The sequence below is a fragment of the Erpetoichthys calabaricus genome, chromosome 5 (assembly GCF_900747795.2).
Source record: "Erpetoichthys calabaricus chromosome 5, fErpCal1.3, whole genome shotgun sequence".
NCBI lineage: Eukaryota > Metazoa > Chordata > Cladistia > Polypteriformes > Polypteridae > Erpetoichthys > Erpetoichthys calabaricus.
Window position 1 is genome coordinate 250,810,457 of NC_041398.2, and position 16,699 is coordinate 250,827,155.

General features: G+C 45.5%; 1 protein-coding gene across 5 annotated transcripts in view; it reads right to left on the reverse strand.

Moving 5' to 3' along the window:
- The window catches only part of sparcl1 (SPARC-like 1), a 32,632-nt gene extending 18,450 nt beyond the window's left edge, over window positions 1-14,182 (reverse strand). Inside the window, exons 1-3 of one of the 5 annotated variants that reach the window (XM_051928622.1) lie at window positions 14,056-14,182; window positions 4,910-5,015; window positions 2,305-2,369 (exon numbers count right to left, since the gene is read on the reverse strand). In XM_051928622.1, coding sequence (XP_051784582.1) covers window positions 2,305-2,358 — 54 coding nt within the window. In that variant the 5' untranslated portion in view covers window positions 2,359-2,369; window positions 4,910-5,015; window positions 14,056-14,182. Of the gene's footprint in view, window positions 1-2,304; window positions 2,370-4,909; window positions 5,046-14,055 lie in introns of all 5 variants that reach the window. The other 4 variants (XM_051928623.1, XM_051928621.1, XM_051928625.1 and 1 more) reach the window with 4 other exon arrangements.
- Between the last annotated feature and the right edge of the window lie 2,517 nt (window positions 14,183-16,699).

Consider the following 16,699-nt stretch of genomic DNA (forward strand, 5'->3'; position numbering starts at 1 on the left):
TAATGCTCATCTGTTATCACAAAAGGATGGCAGAGCTGATCGGACAGCGGGTGGCATAAAGGATTAAGGTGTATTGATCCATTGATTTAGTGATCAGCTGGACCAATTAATATGATGAGTCCCCTCATAGAATGATCTGATTCATGCATAGAAGCCACGAGAGGGGCCAATGAGGAGCAGTAGACCACTGGACACGCCCCTAATGCATAGCTCAATATAGACACACCCACTTTGTAATTAACAAAGCAGCACCCCTCATTTTCATTAAAGTACAGACACACACTCTGTAGGTAAGAGAGAGAGAAACCTCGTTTATATGACAACAGACACGCCCACTTTGTAGTTAACACAGACACACCCTTTATTTATATTAGTGTATAGACACGCCTACATTGTAATTAACATCAGACACGTCCTATTTACATTCAAATACACGCCCACATTTATATTCCGAAATAGACACGCCTACCTTGTAGTTAACACCTTGACATGGCGACACAACTCATTTGCATTTATCGTGATGACGGGGCCTAAGCTGCCGATGATAGGGGCCATTTTACCGGACTTCTCCTTATTTCAAAGGTAGTAAAAACCAAACGGATTACCACGAGACAAATTAACAAGAACCTCCCACAGATTATATAAAACAATAGGAGTGTGCGAGGCCCTGCTTAGCTCCTGAGACTCCAGTCCACTTCACAGGTACGCGCGTGGTCGGCTCTGTCCATTTAGGCGATGTGGGCGTGGCTACGGGCTCGATGCGACTGTCCGATTATAGTCGCGTACTAGCGAGGTTTGGCCTTAACGTCTGATGAGCTCCACGTCCCGGACTTCCAAAGTGCAGGAGCACCGCGCCCACCTTCAGGGGGGTCTCTTTACGAGGGAAGGTCTCGTTTTTTTTTATTTTCGTCGGGTGCATTTCCCTAGTTTTAGTTTTGTTTTCATGCGCAGTTTAGTCTTAAAAATCATAGACAACGGTACTGCTAATAATCCAACAATAAAATGAACAGTAATAGTAATAATAATATCCCTCTAACTAGTGGGACACACACGCAGCAACATAAAATTAAACGATCAAAATACAGCAGGACTGCAGCGCTTGAATGTATTGCTAAAGGTTGATTTAAACCCAAATATAATCAAACTCCGCAAATATCGTTCACCGCCGTCTGTGATATTCACTCTTTGCGACCTAAAAATAAATCAATACATACATTCCTCCATCGTCCGTCCGTCTTTCCATCCCGCCTCTCTCTTCCGCGCGGTTGCCCTCTTAAACCGTGAATTGATTGGATAGAGATTGGATTATTTGCATATTGAAGGCTGGAGTAGCCTTGAAATCAGAGTAAACGTTTAAAAATATATTATACTTCAATTTCATTGAACTTTATGATTATGTTGAGATTTTTAAATAACAGAATATCTTGAACTTAAATTAAATATACATGTCTCTCTGAGCTGTTTTGGTAAAAATTGTAACTAAGCTGTCACCACCATGGTGAGGTACCTGCAAGTATAGTGGTTTAAATAGGATCGTATATAAATGTGCTATTATGTCAATGTAGAGAGTAGTGTTGAGATTTTTACTTTTCTTTAGAGAAACGTAGTAATCAGGTGTGGTGTCGTGTTCGCCATTATGGAGGTAATGAGAAGTCAAACAAAATGACACATTTTATTGGCTAACTGAAAGAGAAACGTTAAGTTCTAAATTAGCCAACGATGAAATCACGCCTGCTAATATGACATCCCAACATCGTCACTTCACTGTTTGAGGTCTGCCCCCTCCATGTTTTTTTTGTTTGTTCTTTATTTCGTCTTATACAATTTCTTGTATTAGGAACTTGTTAGTTTTCGCATACCCCTTGGGGTCAGAGTGCAGGGTCAGCCATTGTACAGTGAGCGCCCCTGGAGCAATTACAGATTAAGGGTCTTGCTCAAGGGCCCAGCAGAGTAGGATCTCTTTTGGCAGTGACTGGGATTTGAACCGACAACATTCGGGATACCAGCGCAGATCCTTAGCCTCAGAGCCACCACTCCACCCCATGTTGTGCTCTGCCCAGCTGTGGCTAAGTGCCAGTCTGCCGGTGACGATCCCACTCAAGACGAGGGGTACAACGAGGCGCCATTTGCTGGGGGTGGCCTAGGGGGCTCACGCGCTGCCTTTTATGCGCTTCTCTGTGTTTCTCTGCTTTACCTCATAAAGTGAATTATCAAACTCCAACTTATGAGATTAACAAAATTAAATTAAAAAATTAGGCAGAACAACGACAGCCAGAGTAGAAGAGAGCTGATTGAAGGGCTTACCAGGACACACAAAGCAGACCAGATGATCAGAAGCGCCAACAGCTTGTCCTTCATTTTCTTTCCTGCTGTGTTTGAAAGAGAAGCTCGTTATTCGTTTGTCAAGTCGCTTTATTTCTAATCCAAAGGAGGTACCATCTGTGACCAATCAGCAATATGCCAACCCACAAATATTACCAAACCATTCTTTATTATATGACGCCTTGCCCTAATGAAAGGGCCAAATTCTGCTGGTCCTTTAACGGGTGTAATCCAAAGAAGCTCCAAGGCTTTGGGACGTCCCATGCCAGGGCATCATCACCTTCCAAAGCCACCAGTTTAAAGTGTGGAAATCTGCGGGTTCAGGGAGCTGGAGGTGCTCATCCTGAGTGGGTCTTCAGTGGGGTGACCCGTCCTCAGCCCGTCACCCTTTTGTCAAGTCAGGTCAGCTCTGTTGTGTGCGTTTTGTGCAACCTGAAGACAACGACGGCAGCGGTAACAAGTGACAATGACAAAAATGCAAAGTGGACAAACAGGTGGTAGAAGCTGGTAAAGGAAGACAAAGACGCAAGTGGAGGGTACAAGATGGGCAATGCTGACCCACGAAAACTCCAAACACACTTGCAAGGTCCACATCAACATTAGAAACATTAGAAGAATTGAGATGAGAAGAGGCCACTCGGCACAACAGAGCTGACCAGTCCTATCAAGTCACGTTCTGGTGGTCTCTGCACTCCCACTGCCTACCACACCACCTGCTAACTTATTCTACTGCGACATGTCCTTGTCACACTGCCGGCAGCCAGCCTGCTGAAGGAGTGCAAACAGGCAATGACGTGTTTCTGTGACGAGTGGGTTCAAACTTTAGGTGGCGCTAGAGAGACAGCATCTGAGTTTAGCCCTGGCCCTCTACAAAGAGGCTCAGCAGCAGTGGTGGTGATGAAGATAAACTGAAGAAAGAGCGCCATCTGGGGGCAGCAGAGCTGGGACTTCTTTGAAATAAAGAAATGGGAGGACTGATGGAGTTGGGGGAGTCCATGAAAGTGACGGCAAGGCCTGCAGTGTAGGGGATGACTCAGAGCTGTCACCACTAGGGGGCCACACGCTTAGTACCAGAATGGCTTGTCCCACCTTCACATACTAAGGGACAGAAGATGTCCTCCAGGCAGCCACCCGCTCTGTGAAGTGGCTCAGGGGAGTTGGCTATGGGTGCCAGGCAGAGGACCCCCAGCCAGTAATGGGATGGTGAGCTCCTGTTTTGAACTTCCAGCTCATTTTCATTGCCAAGGATATTTAATTTGTTTTGGTTTCCTTTTCAAGCAGTTTGACGTTTTTGTCCGTTTGTCCTGTTGCCGTTACTAAGGGATTCGTATGACAATGTGTGACAGGTGATGTCACAGTCATGACCAAAGGTGTCCACACATAGAGACCACAATGGCCGCTGCCCTCATAAAAAATAAATTCAACCACAACAACATGCGGTACAATGAAAGACCTCAGCTTTATAGACATCTGCTGCTGATCTCACTTCAAGCAAATTCTATTTATTTATTTATATATTTTATTTATTTATTTATGTGCTACCCATCTAAGATCTGTTGAAACTGAAATAATCGATGTGGACCTCAGTGCCAGCATTTGCAGGGCACCATCTATTGGAATGTACTTAGTCATCCATACATTAATTAAATGCAGTACATTTTTCATTTCAACAGACGGCGCATCACAAATATTTGTCAGGTAAAATGCCTTAATACAAATGTTTGTGATGCGCCGCCTGTTGGAATGACAAAAATATGTCTGTGATGTATGCTATTTGGTAAGGGGCTCGTAAAGGCAGTGTGTCACCTTTTGGAATCTAAGGTGGAGCTGCAAGCATTAATTTATTAATTAAAAATGATCTGCTCATCAGGCAACGTGTGGCCCGTCATCTGACTTTCACTGTGTTGTTGACTCCTGACAATCCTATGGCCAGCACTGCCACCTATTATATAGTGCCTTTCAGCTCTGTCGACGTAGATAGCGCCTTTTCTGTCTATCAATATATTTCTTTTTCTATTTGTTTGTCAATCAAAAGACAGGTCCATGTTCTAATAATTGTCACAACATTGGGGACAGATGACATGTTACACATTAGTCAGACAGGAAGGTAAGAGTTTCACTGGAGTCTGCATCCATGAAAATATGTGGGACAACGAGTACTGCAGCTCAGGAACACAAAACACGCAGAAGGAGATGGTCAGCTGAGCTCAACACACTGTCACCCATTGTCACACAGTACAAATAGGTGGGTCCAGGGTGATGATGTGATGTGATGCGATGCCACTCAAAAGCCTGGGTTGCATGGTAATGGTGCCAACCCTGATGTTTTCTTTTGACCCTTCAGCCATTGTGTACAAAGTCACAGTGCAGCAATCAGGAAAACACAAAACTAACCATCAAAAGTGACCAGGAAATGGCAGCCTGAGGGGAAACAACGAGAAAGAAGGGAATCCTGGCACAATAATCACCAAGTGCCACCCATTGCCCTCATTAACACTGTCTTCCTGTTTGTTTTCAAATGAGACGACACCAAACCTCCACACAGCTTCAACACCACCATCCAGAGGAGCCCACGGAGCAGACGTACCTGAGCGGGGGGCCACAAGTCAGGACAGCGGCGGGTCAGCAGCCAGCACAGGCAGAGGGACAGTCGAGGACGTCAGCCACACACTCTGCTGCTCCTGCTTCACCAACTGGAAAGACAAACGGCAGGCTGGAGTGGGCTTAGAAAAAGAGAGCGGAGATTAGAAATTAATAACAGAAAAGCGTCACGTCGGGGGGGGGCACAGGGGGGCGGGTGGGAATGTGAGGGCCAGAAAAGGACGGATTAGCAGGCCAGATGACTATATAGTGCCATTAAAAGCTATTTATTATATAGTGCCTTTCTTACCCATTTATTGATTAAATAGTGCACTTTGTGCCAGTCTGTTATACACAGTAGTGCCTTACCTGTCTATCTATCAATCATATAGCTCCTTTCAAATCTAATTATGAAACAGGGCCGTTTATGGCTTTCTGCAGTATATTGTCCTATCTATCTATCTATCTATCTATCTATCTATCTATCTATCTATCTATCTATCTATCTATCTATCTATCTATCTATCTATCTATCTATTATATAGTGCCTTTCACACGATCTATCTATCTATCTATCTATCTATCTATCTATCTATCTATCTATCTATCTATCTATCTATCTATCTATCTATCTATCTATCTATTATATAGTGCCTTTCACACGATCTATCTATCTATCTATCTATCTATCTATCTATCTATCTATCTATCTATCTATCTATTATATAGTGCATTTCACATGATCTATCTATCTATCTATCTATCTATCTATCTATCTATCTATCTATCTATCTATCTATCTATCTATCTATCTATCTGTTATATAGTGCCTTTCACACGATCTATCTATCTATCTATCTATCTATCTATCTATCTATCTATCTATCTATCTATCTATCTATCTATCTATTATATAGTGCCTTTCACACGATCTATCTATCTATCTATCTATCTATCTATCTATCTATCTATCTATCTATTATATAGAGCCTTTCACATCTATCTATCTATCTATCTATCTATCTATCTATCTATCTATCTATCTATCTATCTATCTATCTATTATATAGAGCCTTTCATCTATCTATCTATCTATCTATCTATCTATCTATCTATCTATCTATCTATCTATCTATCTATCTATCTATCTATCTATTATATAGTGCATTTCACATGATCTATCTATCTATCTATCTATCTATCTATCTATCTATCTATCTATCTATCTATCTATCTATCTATCTGTTATATAGTGCCTTTCACACGATCTATCTATCTATCTATCTATCTATCTATCTATCTATCTATCTATCTATCTATCTATCTATCTATCTATGTATCTATCTATCTATCTATCTATCTATTATATAGTGCCTTTCACACGATCTATCTATCTATCTATCTATCTATCTATCTATCTATCTATCTATCTATCTATCTATCTATCTATCTATCTATTATATAGAGCCTTTCACATCTATCTATCTATCTATCTATCTATCTATCTATCTATCTATCTATCTATCTATCTATCTATCTATCTATCTATCTATCTATTATATAGAGCCTTTCATCTATCTATCTATCTATCTATCTATCTATCTATCTATCTATCTATCTATCTATCTGATGTTTTCTTCTGCTGGTCAGACACACAAGCCTGACTTTCCGTGCCCTGTGCTCAGTGGTCAGTATCAGTACAACTACTGGTCAGAGACACCTAGTGGACAGTAGAGGAAGTGCATTTAGGGTCCCAATTCTAAAGTCGTCAATTCATAACACTAGGGGTTATTGGCGAGGACAAAATGAGCATCATCTGCGGTGGGCTGGCGCCCTGCCTGGGGTTTGTTTCCTGCCTTGTGCCCTGTGTTGGCTGGGATTGGCTCCAGCAGACCCCCGTGACCCTGTAGTTAGGATATAGCGGGTTGGATAATGGATAGATGGATGGATAAATGAGCATCCTTGTGATGTTATATAGCGCCTTCCACAATGAATGCCACCCTCAAGCACTTCAGTGGTACAATTAAATCTGTTCTCACATTCTTCATTGGCGAGCTCTGGCCCTGAAGTAACTCACTCTGTTTACACTGGACATCAGTGGTGAAGACTAATTCAGTGACCCTCTGATGTTAGATAGCACCTTTCAGTGTGAATGCCAATCATGGTTGATGAACCCAGTAACACGCCTTACATGATGAGTTCTGGCATTGAGATGACTGAGTTGGATCATACTAGGAATTAGTGCCAAGGACTAAATGACAAGGGCTTGGACGTTATATAGCGACTTTCAGTGTGAATGCCACTCTTTTAAAGGTATGATGGACATTTTTGTCATGTCTTACATGGTGTTTAAATGAGTGATTTGGTTCACACTCAGACTAATGTGCCATCATAGATAGATAGATAGAAAGGCACTATATAACAGAGATAGGTGAAAGGCACTATATTATAGATAGATAGATAGATAGATAGATAGATACTTTATTAATCTCAAGGGGAAATTCACAAATCATCAATCATCAATCAATCTTGACATTGTGTGATGTTATATAGCGCCTTTCCCAATGAATGCCTCCCATAAGCACTTCAGAGATATAATATACAGTATACTATATATATTTTTCACATTCTTCATTGGTGAGAGCTGCCATTAAAATGCTTCGCTCGGCTCATACTGATCATTAGCGGTGATGACTAACCCAGCAGGCGTGTGGTGTTATAGGGCACCTTTTGTGATGAGTGCCACCCTAAAGCCCTTGAGAGTTATTATAATAATAAAACTCACATTTCTCACATTCCTCACTGAAGTGCCTCACTCAGCTTAGGCTGCAGTTAGTGGTGAAGACTAATTCAGAAAGCTGGTGATGGCATATAGCGCCTTTCAGCATGAATGACATTTTAGATTTCCGTTGAGTGAAGCTTCACCTCATACACGATGAGCTCTGGCATCTAAATGCCCGACTTGGTCCACCCTTGTGACGTTATATAGCGCCTTTCAGTTTGTGACTGTCACCTTAAGACTAACTTCAGGTGTGATGGAGTGTTTTATTTTTATATTTCCACAATGTGTGCACTAATATTAAAGTGACTCAAGGGGATCACAGGAGCCATTCAGCTTGAAATAGTGGGCTCTTATATAGCGCCTTTCAGGATACTCACTTTAGGGGTACAATGGAGTCATTTGCGCCTTTCTGCATTTTAAGCTCCCAGTCGGTGAAGTGTCTCATTTAATTGAGTCAGTGGTGGGCTTGCGCTGTGCTTTACAGTTTAACCCTTTAACCACTAGGGGGTGCCCCTGACTGTCACGTGGCCCTGCTGCCTGACCAGGCCAGCACTGGGGTCTTACTAGCCGGCTGGCACCCCCCGTCTCCTCCGTGACCCCCTTCTCAGTTATACCCAGCAGTGCTGTGTAATCGTCACACTTGAACCCTGATCTTTTCAGGCCGTGCTCAGCCCCCAATTCAAGTGTATCCGATTCCCGCCGGCCGATCCGAGTGCTCGGCTCACAATTCCAACTTTTCTCTTTGCTTTTTTCTCCCGTTGACTTTTTCATCAATGAAAGGCGAATCCGCGACAAGGTCGGCTCAATAAACAATTCCATTGCTGTGCCCCAAAGGTTGTATTGAGTAAGTGGTGGAGCCCTGCCGGGCCGCGTGACTGATGTGGCGCAGACGGGCGCTCCCGGGCGGATGAATTCCCACAACACGACCCCCGAGTGCCTCTCACTGAGCAGGAATTTAGTAAGCCTCACCGCCGTCGGCCCCTCAGGACATCCAAACACGTGAGGGCTGACAGGCAGAGACTTGGAGAAGCCCTCAAACACGCAGCCTCACCTAAGCTCACCTGAGAGAGCCGTGGGTGAAGTCGGCACTGACAGGCAGCCTGAGGACTCGGCTTTGGGATTTGAGTTGGGAAAAAACAAAGAGGGGTCCATGAAGCCATCAGGGCCTCGAATGTCCTGCTTGTGGCTAAGGGGGCGCAGCGATGACCGCTGGCCAGACCTCTAGAGCCGGACAGGGCCTTGTGTCACATTCAGGCTTAGTTAAGGACCCCCAGTGGACTGTAAAGCACCGAAATGGCAGTGTGACCCTGAGGAGTCACCTTACCTGCTGTTCTCCCACCTGCAGATATTTGGAGACAGAAGCACCCGCAGTGTAAAGATGGCATTCATAGACTGGGCACCATATGAAGTCCCGAGGGGGCTGGTCCAGTTGCCATCATGGTGTTGCCACAGTAGAAACAACAGAAACTGCTGCACTCTGACAGTGTAGTGGCGGGTGTGGGTGTTTGCAGAAGGCGCTATATAAAGTTCATACGGTGCCAGTTCATTTGGCTCCCCTGACTCTCACTGGGCCACTTTGTCTGCCAGTGCTCCCACTCTAGAAACTGACCAGTTAGAGGCCAGGCGTGGTGTTGGGGGATATGGAAAGGCTCCATCTGTGGAAGTCACTTTATCACTTCATCTGTTGGCACTCCAACTGTTGAAATACAGGAAATAAATGTGCCCACTGCATACGGGGGATTGGACGTGGCATTGGGACACACGGAAAGGCACTGTATGAAGGTGCAGGTTCAACCTCAGGTTCAATGCTGGTGTCACAACAGCAGATGTAACACAAACTGGTGCAGCCTGGGGGTCTAGGGCTGGGAGTTAGGTCACATGAAAAGGCGCTATATACAATTCCCAGTCTGCTGATTTCATCGCCATCTGTGAGGTCACTTTACCTGCCCGTGCTCCAGCTGTTGAAATGCAATAACATGTTGGGGTCCAGGCATGGTGTTAGGGTTATGGAAAGGCGCTATATAACATCACCCTCTCCTCAAATCAGTCTCCCACTTCATCTGTTGGTTCTCCAGCCACACAAATACAGCAAACAGATGTACCCAGTGTATACAGAGGTTGGTCGTAATATGAGGGCATAGGCAAAGGTGCTATATGAAATCCCCAGGGTGCGGGTTCAGTCACCACCCCTGATTCTCAATGTTTCACTTTCCCCAGTGGTGTGGCTCAGAAGAAATACAGGAAATATAAAACGTACCCCCTGCATACAAGATACCCGATGTGGCGCTATATGAAGTCCCCAGGGTGCAAGTCCAATCGACGTGTCTAAAATAAATGAAAGGATGTCCTGCGTGTGAAGCGGCGAGTGAGGTGCACTGCGGTAGGTGAGCCCTTTCGAGTGACCCATTGGCGGGTTTTTTTGTGATGTCATTTAAAAAGAGCCCGACATTACACGTCACTGTGTCATCACTCATCCTGTCAATGTAAACTCTTATTATGCCTGATAATAATGATGTGATTTCAAGGAGTGTGTGTGTGAAGTACCCCGAGGTAATCGGTGGTCCCGTTACATCCTGAATAGCAAAATGTCACGCGGGCACAAAAGAAAATGCAAGTTCAATAAATCCAGAGACCACCTACACAGAGCTATTAGAGAAGCCAAGACTTAAATAGGATGGGCACTGCACTACTCCTGACGCTCAGAGGATGTGGCAGGGGGAGGGAAACAACACAGAGACCGAAGCAGAGGGTCGACCACTGACAGCCACTTCTCTCCGGACGCGTTCGACGAATGCTAACACCGAGTCAGTGGGCAGGAAGAGGACAAATGAGGGGCTCAGTGCCCCCGTTCACAGTATCATCCATGATGTGGAAAAGTCTCCGAGGAGGATAAACGCCTGGAAGGCAGCCAACCCTGATAACATCACTGGACGGGCCCTCAAAGCTTGTGCTTCAGCCCTGACTGATGTTCTGGGTGACATAAGGACCCCAAAAGCCTTACGCAAGCCACAATCCCCACCTGCTACAAAACAAATAAAATGTATTATTATTATTATTGGTATTATTAACCAGCATTCACTTAACATTAATTAATATTTAATTTAATATGAATTAATAATATATATATATATATATATATATATATATATATATATATATATATATATATATATATATATATATATATATATATATATAAAATAAATAAATATTAATTAATATATTAATATCAATTCATTTAAAAAAATTAATAAATATATTAATTAATATTTCATTTAATAAATGAACACTGCCAAAAAGGAGCAAAGCTAACTTAATGCCGATGGGCCCATTGCACGGACTTCTATAGTGATGACACGCTTCGAGATGCCACATTCAGACATTTACATCCGACACGATGGACAAAGACCTCGCAGGTGGACGCAGTTGGCACAGCAGCACATGTTATTACAGTTCTCACACACCTGGAGAACACTATGTCTGACTGCTCTTTATTTAACACTGTGATGCCAGCTAAGCTCACCAACATGCCCTCTTCCACTCTGGGTGTGCCACCTGCTCTCGGTTTTTAAAAGGCAGACCACAGGAACCCCAAAAAGAATGTGTCTCGAGTCCCCCTGCATACCCGCTCTTCACTCAGGACTGTGTCACTTCCCACCGTCACTGGACTGATGCCCAGGGGTGACAAGTCAGCCTACAGGATGGAGGTGGCCGTCCTTGTGAAGTGTGGTCAGCACAGCCGCCAAACAAAGGAGATGATTAATTGACACACGGAGGGAGAGAGGTCAGCAGCCCATCGTTGTCCGTTGGAGAGACTGAGGTGGAGTGAGTGGCCACATTTACATTTCCACATCACGGACGTGGTGGGGACAGCCTGGCAGAGTTTGTGTTGTCTGAGATGGCTGAGGAAGTATGGCATGCCAAGCACCGACCTCATCAACTTCTACAATTGAGAGTATACTCACCTACGCCATCCCAGTCTGGTGGAGGAACAGCACAGCACAGGACCCCAGAGCTCTACAGCAGGTGGTGACATTGGCATCAGATATCACCAGAGGACGTCCATAACAGCCGAGCTCTCAGTAGGGCCCTTAACGTCATTAAGGACGCAGGCCACCCACAAAGTGACCATCAGGGAGACTCCGAAAGGGCACAGCAGCGAGGACATCAATGCTGACGGTCAGCGCTCTCCGTTCTGCCATCAGGCTTGGAAATCAAAGCCACCCACCGCCTGTCACCCCAGCCCTGCAGGCCAGCGGGTGTCTGGAGGACGAGAGGCCATCTTGAGACCACAGACCTGCAGAGCTCACACTGAATCGTGGATTTGTCTGCCGGTGCCCTCGGACTTCTGGGTGTTTTAGTGGATTCCTGAGTGTCGGACCCGCCGATTTTCGATGTACTGATGACGTAAGACGTAAAGGTGACGTTGAACTGCGGCGCGTTTCGTGAGATGCGCACTTCTGAAGAAGACAAATCCCGCTATTTGACGACTCGCACCCCTTCTGCGGGGCACCTTAGAACGTTGTAGGCGGGCGGGGAGCGACAATGCGACAGTACGACGGGGACAGGCCGGCGAAATTAACACGGAAGCCCCGGGTGCCTCTTAGCGGGCGGCATTTACTCGTTCCTGTTTCATTTCCTTTAAGCGTCTTCTGTTTTTAAGGGTGCCATCTTTCATTGCCTTTTTTTCCAGACGTTTTCCATTAACGCATTACAAAGTAAAACACATTTTTTTTCCCGCCAGTATGAACGGCACTCGGAATGCGAAACGGCAGCTTTGTGCTGCTGAGGACACCTGCTGGAGACATCTGAGAACTGCAGCGTGAGGTAGAAAAGAAGAAGTTTGCGAGCAAAGCACCCCCTATCGAGCCTGCTGTCACCGAGATACTGGACCACCGTCAATTCAATTCGTGTTCTCCATTTTCACAATTGGCTTTAAAAACGTCCATCTACCAAACCCAAAAACCCCGAGCAGAGTCACAGGGCACAAGGCAGGTGCAACACCTGAACGAGGCACCAGTCCATCTCAGGGTGCGCACACACACACACACACACATACACGGGACAATTTAACGTCACCCATCAGCCCACCTAACCATTGTGTCTTTGGACTGTCGTAGGACAGCGGACCACCCAGCGGAAACCCACGCAAACACTGCATGCAAACTCCACGCTGGGAGCACAAACCTTACTGCAAAATGGCAGCGCGACCCCCGTGCCACCGTGTAAGAACAGAAGGAACACAACGATTACATTTTTAGTCTGCTTCATGGAGCAAATCATTTAGCATCTCAGGATCTTTAATCCTTTAAAAAGTTCTCCATTACACGTATACAGTTCTCGTTTTGACTGACATTCCCTGAAGACGTCTGTCCAGCTTTGTGTCATGTCTGCACCCCCCCCCCCCATTTAATATCCACTATGTGTGCAGGTGTACCAAAGCGTGGCCCCCATTATCCACCTAAAATAAAGACAAGTGGCTGACTGTCTGTGTATCTGGGTGTCTCTGCCATTCCAACAGAGGGTGCATCACAAACATGTTCACTGCATTTACAAATCCCATATTAAATGAGACATACCAGGAATGTTTGTGTTGCATTTGTCATTCCAACAGATGGCACATCACAAATATTTGTAGTACTGCATTTAATCATTACAAAATGTTTGTGATGCACCTTCTGCTGGAATGACAAATGCAATACATTTTATTACTACATGCCTTACCAAATACATTCCCACAGGTGGTGCACTGTAAATGATAATGCTGAATACGCTGAGGTTTACATTGACTATTTAAATTCCACCACATCTTAGACGGGCAGCACAGCCTGTTGAATATAATGAGGCACCCACAGCATCATGGGCAGTGGAGCAATAGGGGTAAAAAAGGCAGGATGGGGGCCCCTGGTGGGAAAAACTCTCTGGGGCTGGGGGCTCCTGGTGGACCACAGTGGCGGAAGGTCCATGTGGCACATGCTGAGAATGTTCAATCCACACTGATGGCCACTGGGCACAAAATTCCCACCAGCACACCGGGTCAGTGGGGCAACAGTACAAACACATGAGCCCGGTGTGGTGATGAGTTGCATGTTAAAGGAGGCCACCCTAAGGTTTTCTTCTCTGTGTACAAAGTCACAGTGCAGCAATCAGGAAAACACAAAAATGAACCATCCACAGCCATCGAAAGTGACAAAGAAACAACAATATGAGGGGAAACGACAAGAAAGAACTGAACCCTGGCACAATAATCACCAAGTGCCACCCATTGCCCTCATTAACACTGTATTCATGTCTGTTTTCAAATGAGACGACACCAAACCTCCACACAGCTTCAACACCACCGTCCACAGGAGCCCACGGAGCAGACGTACCTGAGCGGGGGGCCACAAGTCAGGACAGCGGCGGGTCAGCAGCCAGCACAGGCAGAGGGACAGTCGAGGACGTCAGCCACACACTCTGCTGCTCCTGCTTCACCAACTGGAAAGACAAACGGCGGGCCGGAGTGGGCTTAGAAAAAGAGAGCGGAGATTAGAAATTAATAACAGAAAAGCGTCACGTCGGGGGGGGCACAGGGGGGCGGGTGGGAATGTGAGGGCCTGAAAAGGACGAATTAGCAGGCCAGATAACTATATAGTGCCATTAAAAGCTATTTATTATATAGTGCCTTTCTTACCCATTTATTGATTAAATAGTGCACTTTGTGCCAGTCTGTTATACACAGTAGTGCCTTACCTGTCTATCTATCAATCATATAGCGCCTTTCAAATCTAATTATGAAACAGGGCCTTTTATGGCTTTCTGCAGTATATTGTCCTATCTATCTATCTATCTATCTATCTATCTATCTATCTATCTATCTATCTATCTATCTATCTATCTATCTATCTATCTATCTATCTATCTATTATATAGTGCCTTTCATTTCTATCCATCTGGCTCTGGAGTTCCCAAGCTTTCCAGAATATTCCTCGTCCTATGTGAAAACACATCTTGCTCACAGACAGATGGTGGCACATCTACAAGTCACATTCAGGTCCCCTAAAGCTCAGTAGGAGGCACTTTAACCCCCAATTCTGATTGACTGTGTACCTGAGGGTGAGTTGTGTGCCCACACATGTGTTTTGTGCCCACTCACTCTTTGATGGTGTGCCAGGTGTGTCACTTGGCTCAGTCACCTTGCCTCTTGCTCTTCCTCCCCCTCGTCCTCCTCCTGCTGCTCTTTTGCTGTCCTCAGCCTTCACCCAGTGGCTCCAGACGGGTGTCCTGAAATGTCATCACAAAGATTGAGATGAGGCCCCACTGTTGCCCCCTCGCTTGTCTGTTGTCACTCAGGGGTGTGCAGCTGAAGCTTTGGCAGATTCTGCTAATCATTAAAGGTGCTATAAAAACCAGAGAGGGGTGCCGCCTCTAATTCACAATGAAGGTTCTGCTCTCAGACGGCTAAATTCTTTTGTGACGCCGAGGGGGTGGGCGCCTCCCTCGGCCCACATCTGCTTATCTTTGTCCTTCAGCTGCCTGTCCTTGGTCTTCTGCTTTTGTTTTTGGTTTCTTTTCACTTTTTTAGCCACAACAAGCAGATGAAGCTGAGGGGGCTTAGCCAGATCAGGGGCCGTGGTGGCCTACTGCAGCTCTCAGCCCTCAGCTTTGGGGTCTGCACATCAGATGAGAGCGCCCCCTGGTGAGTGAGGATGTGACACACAGGGGGTGGCAGGTGTCATTTGTCATTTGTGTGTTATCCCTGTGTCCCTTTCCCAGCTATTCCAGTTTCCTCCTTTGTTCAACTAATTGGCATGACAGACTGGCACCGTGTCCATGGTGGTTCAAATCTTTAATTTTTTTATGGGTCTTTTCACGCTTGAATATTTATATTTTACAAGCTTTCTGTTAACACAAAATGTGAAGCCAGCGGTCATCTGTGAGGAGTGACCAGTAAGGCACCCCAAACGCCTAACTGGGTTTGCACTTTAAAGCGTTTTGAAAAGGTGCTGGCAGTGAAAGGTGAGACCCAAAATATCTGAATGAGAATATCATGGACTCTAATAAGTGGTCAGCCATGAGAGGGATGGAGGCAATCTGTCTTCATATAGCGCCTTTCTGAAGTCTGCCTTATATTTTTACTTCATGCATAGAGAATTATTATTCAGGTGTTGTCATACAAGGTGACTGACATCAGGACTGAACTGGCATCCTGGTGGCATAAAGTGACAGACCTCAGGTGTTCACAAAGTCCAAGTTTAAAGGTCACCAAGTCCAGCTGTCCACTTCCGCCGGTCAGTCAGCAGCCACAGCACAAGACAGCAAAGCCTAAGAAGCTGGTCAGGCGGCCTCGGGTTCAAACTCGTTTGAGCTCCCTGCCCTGCCAGCTAATCAATCTATCTAATCCAGCTAATATAGCGCCTTTCAAGAACACAGGAAAAAAGAGGACAGGAAAAGAAAGGGGGCCCATGGGTGGTAAAAACCCGCTGCACACCTCCAGAGTTTAAATCAGTGCCATCATTTGGGGGGGGGTGTCAGGGGTTAAGCCCCTGTTATCTCACACACCCCCTCCCCCAACCTGCCATTCATATTTGACTCTTATCTCTCTGGGGGCTCAGCCCATGACATTTACTAATCCAACTCCAGGTGTTGTTTTTGTGTTCTCCTCGTGTCTGCACTGCCATTTCTGCAACAACAGCACTAAAAAACATGACGTGTGAGCGAGTGAGCCAGCGGGCATCACCATGGAGGAGACGTCTGGGGTTTCAATGCCACAGCCAGCCACTGCCAGTATTGAGTTGGCACGTTCTCTTTGTGTTCTGGTGTGATATCCTTCTGACTCCCCAATTCAAGATGGGCGTATGTTAAATCAGCTGGCCCCATGTGCGTCTGAACTTGAGTGGGCACTGTGAGGGACTGGCATCCCGCCCAGGGTTGGCTCCTGCCTTGATGCATGGATCGGCTCCAGCCCCCTATGACCCAGTACTTGATAAAGTGGGGGTACGAATGATCTGTGAGTGGGCTTTCCAGTGGGCTCCT